The 16583-nt window shown below is 51.2% G+C and overlaps 1 protein-coding gene across 7 annotated transcripts in view; it reads left to right on the top strand.

Annotated features, from left to right (window-relative positions):
- Positions 1–16583, top strand: part of Atp2b3 (ATPase plasma membrane Ca2+ transporting 3) — a 72268-nt gene that overhangs the window by 12687 nt on the left and 42998 nt on the right. For 6 of the 7 annotated variants that reach the window (XM_005371821.3, XM_005371824.3, XM_005371826.3 and 3 more), the window contains 5 exons: positions 7936–8269; positions 13203–13400; positions 13497–13754; positions 14221–14346; positions 14982–15107. In XM_005371821.3, coding sequence (XP_005371878.1) covers positions 8062–8269; positions 13203–13400; positions 13497–13754; positions 14221–14346; positions 14982–15107 — 916 coding nt within the window. In that variant the 5' untranslated portion in view covers positions 7936–8061. Of the gene's footprint in view, positions 1–5456; positions 5504–7935; positions 8270–13202; positions 13401–13496; positions 13755–14220; positions 14347–14981; positions 15108–16583 lie in introns of those variants that run through there. The other variant, XM_005371823.3, reaches the window with a different exon arrangement.

The following is a 16583-nucleotide window of genomic DNA, read 5'->3' as shown; positions in this document are numbered from 1 at the left end:
TTGGCCCACTAGCTCTAGCCTCTCACAGGCTAATTCTCATATTTTGCCTAACCCATTTCTATTAATGTGTGTAGCACCCCAAGGTGCGCTTACCGGGAAGATTCTAGCCTACGTCCATCCTGGGTCGGAGTTTCATCGCGTCTGCTTGGGAGAGGGGAGCATGGCCTCTGAGCTCACTTCCTCTTCCTCCCAACATTCTGTTCTGTTTACTCCGCCTATCTAAATTCTGCCCTATGAGGCCAAGCAGTTTCTTTATTACTTAACCAATGAAATCAACAGATTGATATATGACACTCCCACATCAGAAGGGGCTCTTTAGGTTGACATTTTCCTGAGAGGAGTCTCCATACAAGCTTATTTCCACGTGAGTAGAATGGACCACTGATTTGACCTGCCTAGGAGGTGAGACAGTATGACTTAGGATACCATAGGAAACCACTCAGGCCACCTTGGACACAAACGAGAAACGTGATTGGTTGGACTTATTTCCTTTTGGCATTATGGAACACACACACACACACACACACACACACACACACACACACACCATGAAACATCACATCACCATTAGAGCCAAAAGACTTGAAATATGCCCCACATCCTCACTACTGGACTACCATCAGCACCTTCAATCTCCAGATCTTGCTCATTATCTCGAGCTTCAGCTCAGCCCCACTAAACACCAGCTCCTCATCCTCCTCCCCAGTCCTCAGCACCCATCATCCTATTGACTACTGCCTGTCTTTGTAAGGCTAGTGACTCTCAGGACCTCCCAGAAATGAAGCCAGACAGTCTCTGTCCTTTTACATCAACCACATTAGCATGGCATGCGTGGGAATTCCCTGCCTTTTAAAGGTTGACTGATGTTCCATTATATGCAAATGGAGGGACACACAGTCTGTTCAGTCATCCATCTATGGACATTGGGCTGCTTCCACCTTTTGGCTATAATGAGTAATGTTTTTGTAAACATGGCTATACAAGTCTCCATGAGTCCCTGCTTTCTACTCTTAAGAGATAAGCTGCTGTAATATAATGGTGAATTTTTTCAGAAACTGCCATGGTGTATTGCATTGTGGTTGTCATATCTATCATTCTGTCCTGAGGCCTCTTTTCACTGGAGAGCTTGGGGCCCTCCCAGAACCTCTGAAAGCAGACAAATATGTAGTCACAAACTTGGCTGGTCATGGGATACTCTTGAGGGGTGTTAGATTGGGTGGAGGTCCCAAATCCCCCTTTTGGATGGAGTAAGCAGTTCTCCAGGCAGGGAGGTCCATTCACTGCTTGCCTGGGCTGCCCTTAGTGATACTAAAGTGACTGGCCATCAGTTTGATACTGACCTACCCACAAGCAAGGGTAAAATTAAGCAATGTCTGGATCCCTACCAACCCCATGATTCTGAATGTGGGCTTTTCTGGGATCCATACACCTTAGCTGGATCCTCAACAGGGACTTCCACTTTTCCTGTGTACATTGGTCTTTCTGCAGAATGAACAGGGTCTCTATGACTATGCTGACAGTCACCAGTCATCCTCCAGGTGGCCTTGAAAGACTTGCCTGCAAAGGCAGGACTTGAGGCAGGTGGATGAGTGAGCAGGGAGGGAGTACCATGGTGACAGTTGACCCTCTTCTGTTATTATTGTTTTTGCCCAAAGCTGTTCTGGGCTTAGAGCTATTCTGCAGCGGTGGCAGCAATAGCAGAGTATGTACAGATTGTACCAGGAATGGGGGGAGGACGAAATGGAGTAGGGGGTGTGGCTGTCCCTTTAAATCTGTTTTCTCGGTTTTATTTCCTTCTCTTTTCCCATCCTCCTCTCTCTACAAGCAAAAGTGGTGGGACTGTGAGGACTCAGGAGCTGCAGTGACAGTGTCTCTGAAATATTAATGAGATTGTTCTTTGCCTGGCTTCTTCCCTCCCCCTCTCTGGCTGTATGCATGCCTTGTCCTTGGGTGGTCACCAAGGTGCATCAAGGAGAGGGGCGGAGCAGAAGTGGCCAAGAAGACAAGAGCCCTGTGTTGAGAGGGAAGTTGTGGAAAATCAAGGGTTAAAGCACCACCCCAGGGCCCCAAGCCAAGCCTATATCTGCCCCATCATGTTAGAGTGGACAGCCAGCTGCCCTGCAAGATTCTCTCCTCCCAGACCTTCTCCCCACCTGCTCCCTAGCTGGGCCCCAGGCCCCACCCAGTGTGCAAGTGTGGCTGGGATGTCTGACAAAAGGCAGGGGTTAGGCCTCTGTTCCTGCTTCTGGATCTGTTCTCTCCACCACATGGGCAGGCTGGTGTCTTCCAGGTACCTGGAGATAGAGACAGACCAGGGCCTATTATTTCAAGGAAGCCCGAGTGAGTCACACTGCTGAGTCCTAACCTGGTGAGTCCATAGGGAGATACTAGTGGGTGGTGAGGGGGCCCAAGGTAGAAGCACATGCCACATCAGCCCAGGCTTCTGCCTGCTGCCCGTCCAGGATGGACTGTTGCCTTAGGTCTTGGACCTGGCTCTAGCACCAGGACATTGGCAAACAAGTCCAGGAGCCATACACTTGGATTTGTGCAAGGGGACTGTTCTTATCTCTCAGGGCCAAGAAAGTAGGAAACAACTTGGGACTGGGACTTTTTGGCGTAAAACTAGTGCTGGTATCCAGCTGCATCTACCCCAGGAACAATGGCAGCACTTGGTGGCCAGATAGCCCACCCACTAGTATGGGTCCTGTGTCCCCACAGACTTGGCTGGTGCTAAGTGAGGGCAACCTTTGACTGTTTCTAACTTGACAGTGTAATGGATTTTGATGCATTTTTTTTTTTTTTTAGTTCTGACACGGGAAATGGCAGTGGGCTTTGCTCTCTTCTCCTAGACCTTCTGAACATGAGTCAAAGCAGCTCCACAGAGCAAGTCAACCCAAAGGGGTCCCTCTGAGCCTGCTAGGGAAGCTGCTCAGGGCAGTAACAAGGTGTCCTAACGTGGGCAGCTGAGACTCACCTCCGGCCATCAAGCAAGCGTTTGATACCTGAGGTCTCTGATTCCACCTGAGCCCTAATTCCCCCTGTGTTAAACGGGTATTGTGCACAGTGGGTTGCAGCAAGCCTTGGTGGATAGTGTAGGTACTGTTACTGCATGGACATTGGCAACTCAAAGGTCAGTGCTAAGAGTGGTGTTACCAGAGGAAGCCTAGAAGCAGAGGGTCCTTCCCTCAGGACTTGCACCGCTTCCTGAAGGGCAAGGGCTGTCTAGGGTCACAGGAAGCACACATATATTAAATTGAAGGAGCTGGCAGAGAATCCATTCAAGGTGGTGAGAGAGAGAGGGGAGAGGAAGGAAGGAAGAGAAAGAGGAGAGGGAGAGAGAGAGAGAACCAGAAAGGAAGAGCCTTGATATTCTGGTCAAGCAGATTTGAGTCACTAGAAGAGTAGGTGCTAGAGGGATGAGACCAGAAGGAATCTGTGTGATGGTCACACAGTGAGGGTGAGCTAAACCAGGGAACCCAATGCAGGTTTCTGCTCTCTCTACCCTATGATGTTGGCCAATTTCTGCCAGGATGGAGCAAATGCCAGAAGGTTCAAGGGCTCCTCTGAGGAGGTTCTCAATTCAATTAAGCCAATTAAGGTCGGAAAGATGAAAGAGCACAGAAATGGTACATTCCCTGCCCTTTTGATGCCTACAGGCCACTCTCGGCAGCCAGCCCAGGCCGGAAATTCTGTCAGGCCTACAGAACTGATAGGCCTGGTCATTTCTGTTCTTGGTCATTTCAGTGATGGTTGCTGTCCTTATTAAAACTGGAAGAGACCATCATCCATGTTTACAGACAAGCCAGGGATGAAGAGAACATATGGCTTCTGCTCTCTGCAGCAGTCAAGAGTCACCCACAGGAGGCCTCCCCTTAACTGGTGCCTTCCATCTGAACTGTGGCCTGTTGAGTGAATGAAGATGAGGAAAATTTGAGTGCCCACTGCTATTGGCTTCATGCTGCCACCTTCCAGAGCTTCAAGCTCCTTCTCTGTGGACCAGGCACCCACTTACTAATTCCTCCAACCCCATCGTCATCTGGGATAGACCACTCTGTGCACTTTGGCAACTGAGTGGTCAACAATGTGTCTCAAAGAATTAAGGATGCAGGTAAAGGCAATTCTGTTTACGGCTGTGCCCAGCCCTGGGAAGTAGGAATGGATAATGGGATCTTGGGCTCAGCAGCAATTACTTATGACTGGAAAACTAACTGGTAGATACATTCTAGAGAACGTTCCACAGTAACTGTAACTAAAGGAAGCCATTGGATGTCAGGAGATGGTGATGAGAGAAAAGGACGTGTGTTGTTGAAGCTCAGAGGTGGTCTCTGGTAGAGGAGTGATGGCCAGTGTAGGCTGGTGTGTGGCATGGGGAACACACCAAAGGTAGAGGAAGAGCCGGAAGGTGCTTTGAAGGAATTTGGTCTTCTTGATTGGGGCTGGAGAATGAAAATGTGTGGCAGAACCAGTCATGGACTACAGGAAGAGTTTCCTAGAGTGGCGGTGCCCAAGCCTGGCAAAGGGGATTTTAGGGCAACATGGCCACTAGTTGCTAGCCTATAGGGAGATCCCTCTGCTGGCAAGCAGGGTGTCAGGGTTGCTTAGTGGGAGATGGGGGGACAGGAGCTAGACACAACTGGCAGTCAAGGTGTTGGAAGATACTGAGGTGGTAAGGGCAACTTGACCCCAGGACAGTCACACAGGAGCAGGGGTGCCATGAGCTCCAGAAGTCCCTCTGGCTACAGGGAGGTGACATGGCTTGACCTCTCTACCCAGGACCCTTACTATGAGACACCAAAGGTCCAGCCATCTTCAGGGATGACAGAATTCCAAAATCAGGAGTAGTTCTACTCTGCAGCTCAGGGACAGGGAGGAGGGGGTGGCAAAAATGCTTCAGTTACATTAGGGGAGCCCTGGCCTCCTCCAGGACTCCTAGATCTGGGCGACTGTAGTTGCGACCTACAGATACATGCTCTGAAGAGCATGCAGACATCTCAGCATTCACTTCACACCCCAGGCCTAAGAGCACCCTTATTTCCAGGTGGGCAAAATGGCTGAAAAGATTAATGGACTTTCAAAGAGTAAAATCCTTCATCTGGCTTCTCTTTCCCAAAGAGTCCCTGTGGAGTCCTTAGGCAACTCAGCTGGGGACTTGCAGATTCTCAGCTGGAGCCCTGAGGCTTCAAGCGTGGGTGAGTGAATACAGTACTGAGCCCTCGCCTGAGGCGAGTACTGGCCACCCCTCCACAAGGACTGAAAGAGCCTGAGAGCCAATGAGGACCCTTCTGTGATTTCACTTGCCAGTACTGGGTACTTAGAGTCCTATTGATCTGGCCTTTCCTCCAGCTTTGTCTGACTAGGGCCTAAGAAGCTGACTCATGGGGGGGGGGGTTGTGCCGGACTAAAGACAATGTCTACCCTGACAAACTAGACCCATTCATCTTCTCCAGCAGCCAGCAGACTGGGGGTGGCGGAAGCAATAGAGGACAGAACGCAAACCTGACAGGTACATCCAATTGCTTTTGCACTGGGACTCTGGGGAGCAGTAGAGCTCTGGTCAGAGACAGGAGGGAGGAGAAACACCCTCCTGTAGTCAGGACACCATCCTGAGCCAAGGCCACCTGGGGTAGGAAGGAGTTGGGGAAGGCAGATATCAGTGGGAAGCTAACAAGCCTACCTTGAGGCTGCAGTCTCAATTTCCTCTAACTCTGTCATTTCCCTTAACGAAACCTTGACTTCTTGCACTGACAATTGAGCGATACTTGTCACCCCTCTCCTAGGTGGTTGGCATGGCAAAGTCACAGAGCGCCAGTGGAAGGAGCACACTCTGCCCAGCTTCCTGTGTGCCCATTGCTTGCCCCTGTCATCCCAAGTCACTGCTTCAGGCTGCTGCTGCTCAACCAAGCAGAAGGGCCACGTCCCTGTCCCTCCCCAGGCCTTGCTTAGCTGTTTCTCCTTTCAGTCTTTTTTTCTCTTTGTCCTTCCTAGAGGCCTTCCCTGAAACCCCAGCCGGAGCTTTAGTTTAGTTTTGTCAACCTCTAGCACAAAAAGTCAGTGCCTGCCACAGATACCAAAGAAATATATATATATATATATATATATATATATATATATATATATATATCTGGAAAATCTAGTGGGAGAGGTGCACACGATTGAGAGAAGATGGGGAAGTCATCTTGCATTTGCCATTTTCATCCCACATCTTCCAGAAGTGAAAGCTGATCCATGTAGAAAGTGATAGAACAGTTACTATTTGGATGCCCAAATTGTGAAATGGTGACCAATTAGGACAAACATTTTCTAAGTGCCCCTCAGACCTTGCGAATAGGCACATATACTTTTCCTTGAGAACCGAAGTCTCCATATTTGGAGCATGTATGGGAATGCTTCATTGCCCACCCACCCCCATGCCTGTGCTCTTCTTCTAGATGTGACATTCTCAGTTCATGGCACCCGACAGGGCTCAAAGGTTGTAACCCACTGGACCCTCCTGACAGTGAGGGCCATGGACTTAACCACCTCTATTTTAGCTGCATGAGAGCGTTTTTGCCTTTCTTCTAGGCTCTGGGTTATTTTTTTTTTGCCCTGAGTGCTTCTAGATCAGAAACCTAGATGAATATCTGAGCTCTGATTTTTGAGAGGATTGTTCTGAGCCAGGATTTTTTTGCCCAAGGTGAGAGGTCTAGTCCAGCCAAGCATGTTGCCAGGATGGTTGTTTACTGATGCAAAGGCCAAAGCCCTGTGCTCTGAGAATAATTCAGTTCTAGGGGAACCAATATGGCAAGTTTGGCACGTGGCCCTGCAGGAGGAGGGCAGGTCCAATAGGGCCTAGCCAGAGCCCAGGAAGGCTGCTACAGGGGCAGCCGTTTCTTGGTAAGGTAAGGAGCAGTGGTGCAGAGGATAGGGAGATAAGAGCCTCAGGAAGCCCTGCAGAAGGGGAAAGTGCTATGACCTGCTGGGGGTCCAGATGGCTTTGTTTGTTTTGTTTTTTGGGTTTTTTTTCATTTTGAGACAGGGTTTCTCTGTGTAACAGCTCTGGCTGTCCTGAAACTTGCTGTGTAGACCAGGCTGGCCTCGAACTCATAGAGATCCACCTGCCTCTGCCTCCCAAGTGGCTAGGAGTAAAGATGTGCACCACCACACCCAGCCGGATGTTTTCAGAAAGGCAAACCTTAGCTCCTTCATTGGGGTGTGGTAGCAATACACTAGGGAGCAGAGTGTCAGCAGAGTCACTAGTGACCTGGGGTTGCTTTGAACTTTCTCCTGTGTGCCCTGTCCTGGTCACCTCCACTTTGATTCCCCTTAATCCTTACTCTCTTTTACCTATCAATTTCTCTTTACCTCCTTCCCTCCCTCACCCCTTTTTCTGCTCTCCACTGGGCCTCCTCTCCTCCTCCTATCCCCAGGAACCCCGAGGGTTGCGGAAACACCCTACCCACTCAACCTTGACAAGGAGTGCAGCTGCTCTTTTCCATGGCTCAGTCTATCCCCTGGAGCCCTGGACAGCCCAAGCCTGAACCACTGAGGACTTCTGGGGACTTAGATCATGGCAGTGGCACTGGGCAAGTGGCACTAGGCAAGAAGTAGGCGGGAGGGTCAAGCAAGAAGTGGTGATGGGCCCTGATCTCTTGTGCATATGAAGCAAGAGTAGCTACCTATGACCCCAAATTGCCTTACTTCAAGTAGGTTTCCAAATGGTTTAGAGAGGTAGTGAGAGCTGGCTGGTGCTGGTGGCAGAAGGGCCCCACTACTCCCTTCTTTCCCACCTAACAATTCCCCTAGCTCTGGATGCTCACGATAGGCAGGACAATGGGGGCTGGTCTAGAGGGTCAATCTAGCATTTGTGGGTCACAGAGTACACTGAATGAAGATGGGGAGAAATGTCCATTTTGTCTGAACCAGTCCCTTGACCTCTTCTTGCCTTGTTCTCCTCAGGTGTTCACATTTAGCCTCTTTCCCACCACCACCTTGCCTCACCTCAGCACTGGGATCTTAGGTGGCCAACTGTCCCTAACTGCGACTCAGTCAAAGCTGCACCTGTGAGAAGGCCTGCCAGACAGGATGGGGGACATGGCAAACAGTTCCATCGAGTTCCACCCCAAACCCCAGCAGCAGCGGGAAATGCCCCATGTGGGTGGCTTTGGGTGCACACTAGCAGAACTACGCAACCTCATGGAACTCCGAGGTGTCGAGGCACTGCAGAAGATTCAGGAAGCCTACGGAGATGTCAGTGGGCTGTGCAGGAGGCTGAAGACCTCGCCTACTGAGGGTAAGTTCATCGGGTTTGGGGAGGGAAAGGGCTATCCTAGGAACTCGGGGTCTGCCTTACTCCTGGAAGACAGTTGGAGCGCTGTGCTGCTGCTCTGACTGCCTTGAATGGCTCAAGTTGACCTTGGAGGAAAGCCAGCCCCTGACTGTTGCCTTCTGCTCAGTCACTTTGTCTTGACTGGAAGGTGCCTTGTGCAGGGGTACTAAATTCTGAGGGTGTGAGTTGAGCCTCCTCCCACCCCACAAGAAAAAAGAGAAGAAAGGGCAGATGAGAACCGCGAAAGGTGGAGGGTTCAAATGGAAACCCTGGATACTTTTCAAGAAACAGCAGTGTCAACTGTCTCCTATCGAAGAAGGAGGAAGCCACTGCCTCTGTTAGGGGGAGAGCAACCGAGAAGACACATGAAACTGACCTTTGGTCATAAGCGCATATGAGCATAGATGAGCACACACATACATAGTGACAGCAGCCGCAGGCTGTCCCAGTGAGGTGCAAGTCCGAGGCACTGCCAAGACCACACCAGTGGGCTTCCAGAGAAGAAACATGGTGAGAGTCCTCTAGAGTATCTAGAGCGGATACTCTGTGACTGTCCTCTTAGGTTTTCAACTCCCTGATGCCTGGATCTGCTGTGAGACTAGGGTCACCAAAGAGCCAAATCTAGCCCCAGATTTCAAGAGTTGGAACCCTTTCTGGTTCATCTGACACTGGCCTGGCAGGATTGTGGGAGCTTTCCCAACCTGATGCCAGGCCTGCTTCCCAGACACTGCTAATTGATTTTTATCAGTCACCCATCTCAGTAGTGGCATTTTGGCCCACCCAGTCCTGCAAGTCCTAGCCACCACCTGGGTTCTTCCGGCTCCCTGGCTCCTCTGTCCCTCCCATTACCAGGCCTTGCCCATTCTTGTTTCTAAATCAGTCCTTTGGTTGCAACACTCATGCTCATCACCTCAAGCCTCCTTCTTCTGCCCTTGCCCCCATTCGGAGCCTCTAGGATACACACCAGATGCTCTTACTCTAGCCTTGCCCTAGGTGGATTGAAGAAAGCATCATGTATCCATAGGAAGTAGTGCATGGGCCCAAGGAAGTATTAGAAATGGGAGAAGGCATGCCCAAGGGCCAGGTTAAGAACTCCAGGCAAGGTGGCCTCCCAGGGCCATCTGGATCTTCCTTAACTGTAGAGTTGCAGAGCTGCTCCATCCATGGATAATCTATTCAGCCTGCCCACCACACACACATACTCCAGCCTGAAGCACTGTTTGCCAGGACAGATGGCTGGGCTTCATGCCAAAGGCTCTCTTTCCGTCCTCCTCCTTGCCTACCCCCCCCCGAGGACTGGGGGCCTCTGAGAAGGCTGGGGTAGAGGGTCATTTAGCTACAAGGGCTCTGGCCTCTCCCAGATCAAAGGAAGCAGATGGGCTTTGGCTGGCAGCTCTTCCCTCTGCCTGTCAGGCCTTATTAAATATTTAAAATGTCAAGGCCCCTGGGAACCTGCCCGATTCTGCCTCAGAGCTCCAAGGCTTGTCTGATGCCTATAAATGTGGTGGGCATGTAGAAGAGCAGGTGCCCAGGTGGGTGGCTCAGTCCCTGACAGGCCTCTGACACCCTATGTCCCCATGGCAGCCCAGGGACCAGCCCTTCCCCCTAGCTCCTAGGGCCCAGCTGTCTGGGGCCAGGAGCAGGTGATTCTCACTCCCCCATTTCCTCAGCGCAGCAAGCAGCAAGCCTGGAGCAGGCAGGCTCCTCAATAGGCCTTCTTAATGGAAGGGGCAGACTTAACTGTACTTCCGGCCCCATGCCAATCCTCTGGGGCCCAGAAGGGGTTTGACAGAGGAAAAGCGGGCCAGGTAGGTATGTGGCATGTTGGTGGAGGGGACTTTGGCAGTTATTACCTCTGCAGAGATTCAGAAGGATTCTAGAACCCATCCTGAAAAAGGGTCTGCCTGCTGGTCAGGAACCTCCTGGTAGGCTAGTTAGGGGGCTCTGCACCCTGCCCCTGTCTTATCTGCTCTCCACCGACAGTCAAAAGAAGGAGGGGGCAGATGAGCTGAGAGTTGACACAATGTGGTCCTAATCCAATTCTGATGGCATCTGGCCTCTGCTCTGGGCAAATAGCCCATCTGTGTCCATGCCAACCGCCCAGCCTTTGTCCCCATGTCTTGGGCCTGCTAGGTGGGCACATGTTTGAAACCAGAAGGACCACAGCTGCCTTCTCTACCACACCCATAAGCAATGGTACCATGGCAGTTGTGACAGCTGTTGGGACCCCCAACCCTACAGAAAGGCCAAGGCTCAATCTGAAGGCAAGTGCTAGTCTTGGGCAGAGGAGGGGAGGGGAATTGCTGCAGTAGCAAGGGCAATCCAAGGACAAGGCAGAGGAGGGGAAGGAGTGAGTTTCTGTGGGAAAGGGACTAAGGGCCTCATTGGCTTTGGGAACAGTCTGGACATGTGAAGCAGGACAATCAGGAAGCAGAGTCACATGGTGCCATGGGTCTCAGGCTTTCTAGAAGCTAAAATGGATCACTTCCCCTCTCTGGGGGCTCCAGGCCAAGGGCAGTGTAGACCCTAAGTGTCTAGGAGCTTAGAGTTCTGGTGCATCCCTTATAAGGTTGAGTCTTTCATAGCTCCTGCAGTTGAAGGCAAAAAGGCTCAATCTGGAGAAAAGACTGAGGTCTCCCAAATACCCTACTGGGAAAGTTGTGGTGGGGGTAGGGAGCAAGCTGAGGAGGCCCAGCCTTTCTTCCTAACACCTTACTAGGAAAGCTGTGGGACTTCAGAAAGAGGTCTTTGGCTCTAGTAGAAATCTGAGATGCCAGCCCAGCCCAGGCTCAGTGAGGGCAGGGAGAGAAAGGCAGGGACAGCTGCAGCCCTTCTGGGTGGGAAGGACACTGTGGCTGGATGCTATGGACGTGCCAAGGCTGTGCTGCTTGCAACTTTTGCTCTTGTCAGTCCTTCATTCAAGCTCCGCCCTGCTCCTCTGAGAAGGCCCATTGTCAGCACTTCCTTACTGATGAGCAATCTGGAGCTGAGTCTTACTGCTTTCCTAAACTCTGCCTGGTGCATGCTCCATGGACCAGATGACTCTTTTGATCACCACTCAGCTCCTTCAGCAGGTGGTAGAAGCCATGTCAATGACTCTGGTGGGAACTTCAACCTACCACCCATATACTAGGTGTCAGTGTAGAGCTGGTCCCTTTGGGGTGTAGCACTGGAGGCCTGGGTGAACCTAAGGAGGGGCTGGATCAGCCTGCAGAGAAGATTGCCGGCTAAGGGTAAGGCTGTGGCAATTTCTCACTTGTCTGAGATCTACATGGAGGTTACCTCCAGGGTCCTGGAGCCATGAGTTAAGGACTTCTCTGCCCCTGGACCCTACAGTGTTTGAAGTGTCTCATGTTAGGCCTGAGAGGAACTTCCCTTTCCTTCCCTTTCATCCCCTTTCCTCTCCTGTTCTCTGCATGAGCCAGTGACAGTCCCCTTAGTCTCGGCCATCCCCATCTCCAATCCCAAGAAGGTGTTGAGTATTTGGGAGCCATGTGCCTGGGCATTTCCGGGGCACTGTGGGCACCAGACCTTGGGTCATCCTCTCTTCAACTCTGTGTCATGGTATCTCGGCCCTGTGGAACTCTGTTGTCCTTTCCTGGTGCTGGTCCTTTCAAACTCCAGCAGCCTCTGGAGCTGGTAAATGGAGTCCCTCCTCCCCCACTGCAGAACAGGCTCCCTGCATGACCTAGAGGATCAGTTCCCCATAGCAACAGCTAGTTATGAGAAGCCATAAACCTCTGCCTTTGTTTCTTCCTGCAAACCCCATACTTCCACCTTGAAGGACTTCCAAGCCTCCCTTTCATAAGACCTTATGTAGATCTCTGGAACTAAGAACTTGCTCTCACACTGATTCTCTCTGAGCCTTCCCTGGGAAACTTCTAGAAAGTAGGCCTCCATCCAAGTCCAGAAGACATTGTTCTATCTTCCTCAACAGCTATGCTCCTGGATACACCCATGTCCCTGGTTCCCCTGTGCCTTGCCCCCTTTGCATATCAGGCTGGGTAGCCCTGCATGTCTTTGGAAAAGGTAGGCCATAGGGTAGGGTGGCCAAGGTCCAAAGGCTGCCTCACTTTCAAGGTGCCAGAATCTCAAACACAGTTCCCATCTTTCATGCATGTGTGGGGCCTAGTGACCAGCACTCTCAAGGAGACATGGAGTCTAAGTGTTAGGAGACAGATAACTTTGTCTGATCCCTCTAGAGAGGGCCCTGGCCAATTCCTTGGGACTTGGGTGAAACTGGGCTAATATTACCTGGATCCCCTTAATTGGTAACCTCCTCACAAATCCACTGAAGCCACTTAGATATTGATTCACCTCTCTACCCACCCTCAACCCAAGGAGCCCCTGGGTGCTCTGTTCTGCTCCTATCTCAGCTACCCTTGGCCACATAGCATCCTCCTGGGTCCTTGCTGTCCTTTCCTTTGTTGGGTGTTAGCGCTTCCCTGTAAGCATCCCTCAAAGATAACTTTGACACGGAAATGACAGCAGACATGAATGGTGCAGAGTGTAGGCTAGTGTTTCAGCAATTGAGACATCTGCAGGCCTAAGACCTCCTTCCCTAGACCTGCTGTCTTATAAGTGCATCAGGATATACATAGCCCCCTTTCCTGGGTTACCATCTCTTCCTCAGGCTGGGTACTCACTATGAGGGCTGTGCTTGGTCCCCTATGCTTAGTCCTGTGCCTGCAGAAAGGCTTGTAGCACTTGGCCTGTACCACTCTGCATTCTCTAAGCATCCACTTTGGAGTTCCAGAGAGGCAGGCTTTACCTAGAGAGTCACAAGGGGCATTCTTGCTGCTGCAGCAGCAGCTTAGTCAGAGATGCTTATGGTACCAAGGGCTAGCCTGTGCCATCTTCTTCTGTGCTTCTGTCATTTTCCCGGCACACTGTGTAGGCCTGGCAGACAACACCAATGACTTAGAGAAACGCAGGCAGATCTATGGGCAGAACTTCATCCCTCCCAAGCAGCCCAAGACCTTCCTGCAGTTGGTATGGGAAGCCCTGCAGGATGTGACTCTCATCATCCTGGAGGTGGCTGCCATCGTCTCCCTGGGCCTCTCCTTCTATGCACCACCTGGAGAGGAAAGTGAAGGTAAGGGGCGAGGCTCTGGGCTAGAAAGGGGGGTCCCAGCGCTTGGTTTCCATGACTTTACATCTCCTTCATGTTCTCCTCCATCCTTGGTCACAGCCTGTGGGAATGTATCTGGTGGGGCAGAGGACGAGGGAGAGGCTGAGGCTGGCTGGATCGAAGGGGCTGCCATCCTACTCTCTGTCATCTGTGTGGTGCTGGTCACGGCCTTCAATGACTGGAGTAAGGAAAAGCAGTTCCGAGGTCTTCAGAGCCGTATTGAGCAGGAGCAGAAGTTTACTGTCATTCGAAACGGACAGCTCCTCCAGGTCCCTGTGGCAGCACTGGTGGTGGGGGACATTGCCCAGGTCAAATACGGTAAGTGTACCCATCTTCTTCTACCCTGCCAAGAAAGCCTGAATGCCATTTCTGAGAAGGGTGAGCCAGAGGAACCTCCCCAGTTTAGACTGTCTCCCCAGTAGTCTGTGTGTTTCCCCCTACAGGGGCCTGGGATTGGAGCATGCGGGGTGTGATTAGGGGCAGAAAAGAAATTTGAGATACAACAGTACCCACAGGAAGCAAGCTGGCCTGAGCCTCTGGAGAGGTATTCTTCTACTACTATAGGATACAAGTGTTGTCCCTGTTCTTTGAGAGCTGGACAACATGGTTAGATGTGGATGATCCCCCCCACACACACACACACACAAAAGAGGAGGCAGAAAGAAGAGAGACCCCTAGACCTCTCCCAGATGATAGGACCTCTCCTGGGAAAGGCAGGAAGAGGAAAGGGTTGGGAGGTCCCATGGATCCATAGCCTTCAGTTCTGGCCTGGGCTGGCTTATAGGAGACCTTCTGCCTGCCGACGGTGTGCTAATTCAAGGCAATGACCTCAAGATCGATGAGAGCTCCCTGACCGGCGAGTCGGACCATGTGCGCAAGTCAGCAGACAAAGACCCTATGCTGCTCTCAGGTAAGGGTTACCTTCTCAGACAGCCCAGGTAAGGTTACTTGAAAACCTGGCCCTAGCATCCCCAGGCAAGCCATCCTGGTGGACTTGCCTTAACTAAGATCTCCCTGAATAGCCCTTCTGAGAATGCTACCCACTGCCATGCCAGAGCAGGTCACTGGAGGCCTGGTGGTGTGGCTCCAGCCACAGGACAAAGAAATGATACTCCACTGTTCAAAAAGGGCCTTTGATATCATGAATGGGCCATCCCAAGGGGAGGGCTTTCTGAGGTCAATAGTGTGCTCCATCTACATATAGACTCTGAAGATGACCCCATGCATGTTTTGTTCCTTTTCTAGAAGGTTCAAATTCAGCACACTTTTATCTTAATGGGAAATGTAATATGTAATCAGAGGTCCACTGGTGGGCCCCATAATGGCTCAGACTGTGCTTCTGACAAAGACCTGCCAGTCTGTGGTACTTTGGCTCATTCCCACTACAGCAAGCCTATAAATAGGCTGCAGTCTAGATGGAGGAGTCAACAGCTGCAGTGACTTCTGCAAGAGAAGTACCTGCCTCAGGGAAACCCTAAGAGCCAGCATATGGGTGCTGAGCGTGTCCTACCAGGTTGTCTTAGTTCCTCTATGTTTCTGTGCCAGGCACTCATATCATGGAAGGTTCTGGAAGAATGGTGGTAACAGCTGTTGGCGTGAACTCCCAGACAGGCATCATCTTTACATTGCTTGGAGCTGGTGGAGAGGAGGAGGAGAAGAAAGACAAGAAAGGTAAGGCAGCCATGATTCCAATGTCCAGAGATAATGAGACAGCTTCCTTCTATGTTAATGTCCTTGCTTCTTCATCTGCCTGCTGGCCAATCCTGGCTCCAGGGAGATGGGTGGGAAGCCACCACCTTCTTCTAATTCTTCTTGAGGATCCTTCTGGTATTTTTCCTAAGAGTCAGCAGGTCAATAATCCTTGTGTAGGGGGCAGCTTTCCTTAGATGGCTATTCTATGATGGCTTTGGTACATCTGTCCCTGGGGTAAAGTGTGCTCACAGAAATGTGACCTCTTATCTCGACTTTGAAAGATACTGCTGGGATCTTCAAGCTCACCCTCAAAGTACTCAACTTCCATAGGGAAGATTTGGGGGTGCTCACAAAATCCAAAGTGGAAGTCTTCTGAGCAGATAGGTATAGGTCTCAAAATAACAGCCAGGGCCAGGGGATGCTGGATGGGGTAGGCAAGGTAGGCTCTTTAGCAAGTGGTAGCCCTGTCTCTGAGGATAGCAATGGATAGAAACAGAAGATTTTGGAGAGTCCAGCTTCCTTATGACCCTGGGATCCCTGGCCGAAAGCTACTATACCGCCCCTTCCAGCCATGGCACTCAAAACCATGGAGTTACAGAGCTTCCCCTTGTCAGGCCCTGCTCCTCTGTGACTCAGGCACACACCCTAGCTCTGGTGAGCAGTCTGCCCTTGGTTCTTTTCCACAGCCCTAGGTGACTATGGAGCAGATACTTCCAGATGCATGCCCACCCGTCTTAGAGGACCTGGAGCCACAGACTATACAGGGACAGACCAGCATGAGAAAGGACAAGTTAATAGTCCTGGCCTTAGGCTACTTCTTGAGGTCCCCTGTCCCTGGGAGCCTGGAGACATGACTGTCAGGGCTACAATCACTGAGAAGCTTCTATTATCCTTATTCCCTGGTAGCCTGGTCCTGTGCCTCCCTGCATGGGCACCTCCCTGATGTTGACAGGCCAGGTCTTCTGCCACCTGCACCAAGTCCCCAGTCTCCACTGAGCCCCTCCCAGTGTTATCCCACAACTTTAATATGTGCTCCAGGAATACACAGACAGATGATAGGTTAGTTTGAGTTCCCAGGCATGATGTCCTTACCTAGTGTCTTCTTGGTTCTGTTAGGTTGACAGGACACGCCTTTCATATAAATCCCTTTATGAAATCCACTCCCTCCCCTTGAAGCCAATGGTCTCTCCCTTGAGCTGCTATCACCTGCACTTTCCTGGTGTTCCTGGTGGCTCCTTTCCAAGCTCCTGGCCTCCTGTTCTATCTCTTAGATAGTCTTAACAGCTTGGGCCTAGGCCACTCCCTCCTCATTGAACTTGATCTTCTTCATCCAGACCCTCCAAGACAAGCTGTGTGCACTTCACCAACACTGCTTAGCTGTGAGACTTAGGGAACTGGAGTGGGCCAGCTTCCTGGAGAAGTACCCCGAGGGGCTCTGAGGAATAGCATCTATCT

Source organism: Microtus ochrogaster, unplaced genomic scaffold, assembly GCF_000317375.1.
Source record: "Microtus ochrogaster isolate Prairie Vole_2 unplaced genomic scaffold, MicOch1.0 UNK129, whole genome shotgun sequence".
In the NCBI taxonomy this organism is placed as follows: Eukaryota; Metazoa; Chordata; class Mammalia; order Rodentia; family Cricetidae; genus Microtus; species Microtus ochrogaster.
This window is presented reverse-complemented; position numbering and strand designations above follow the sequence as displayed.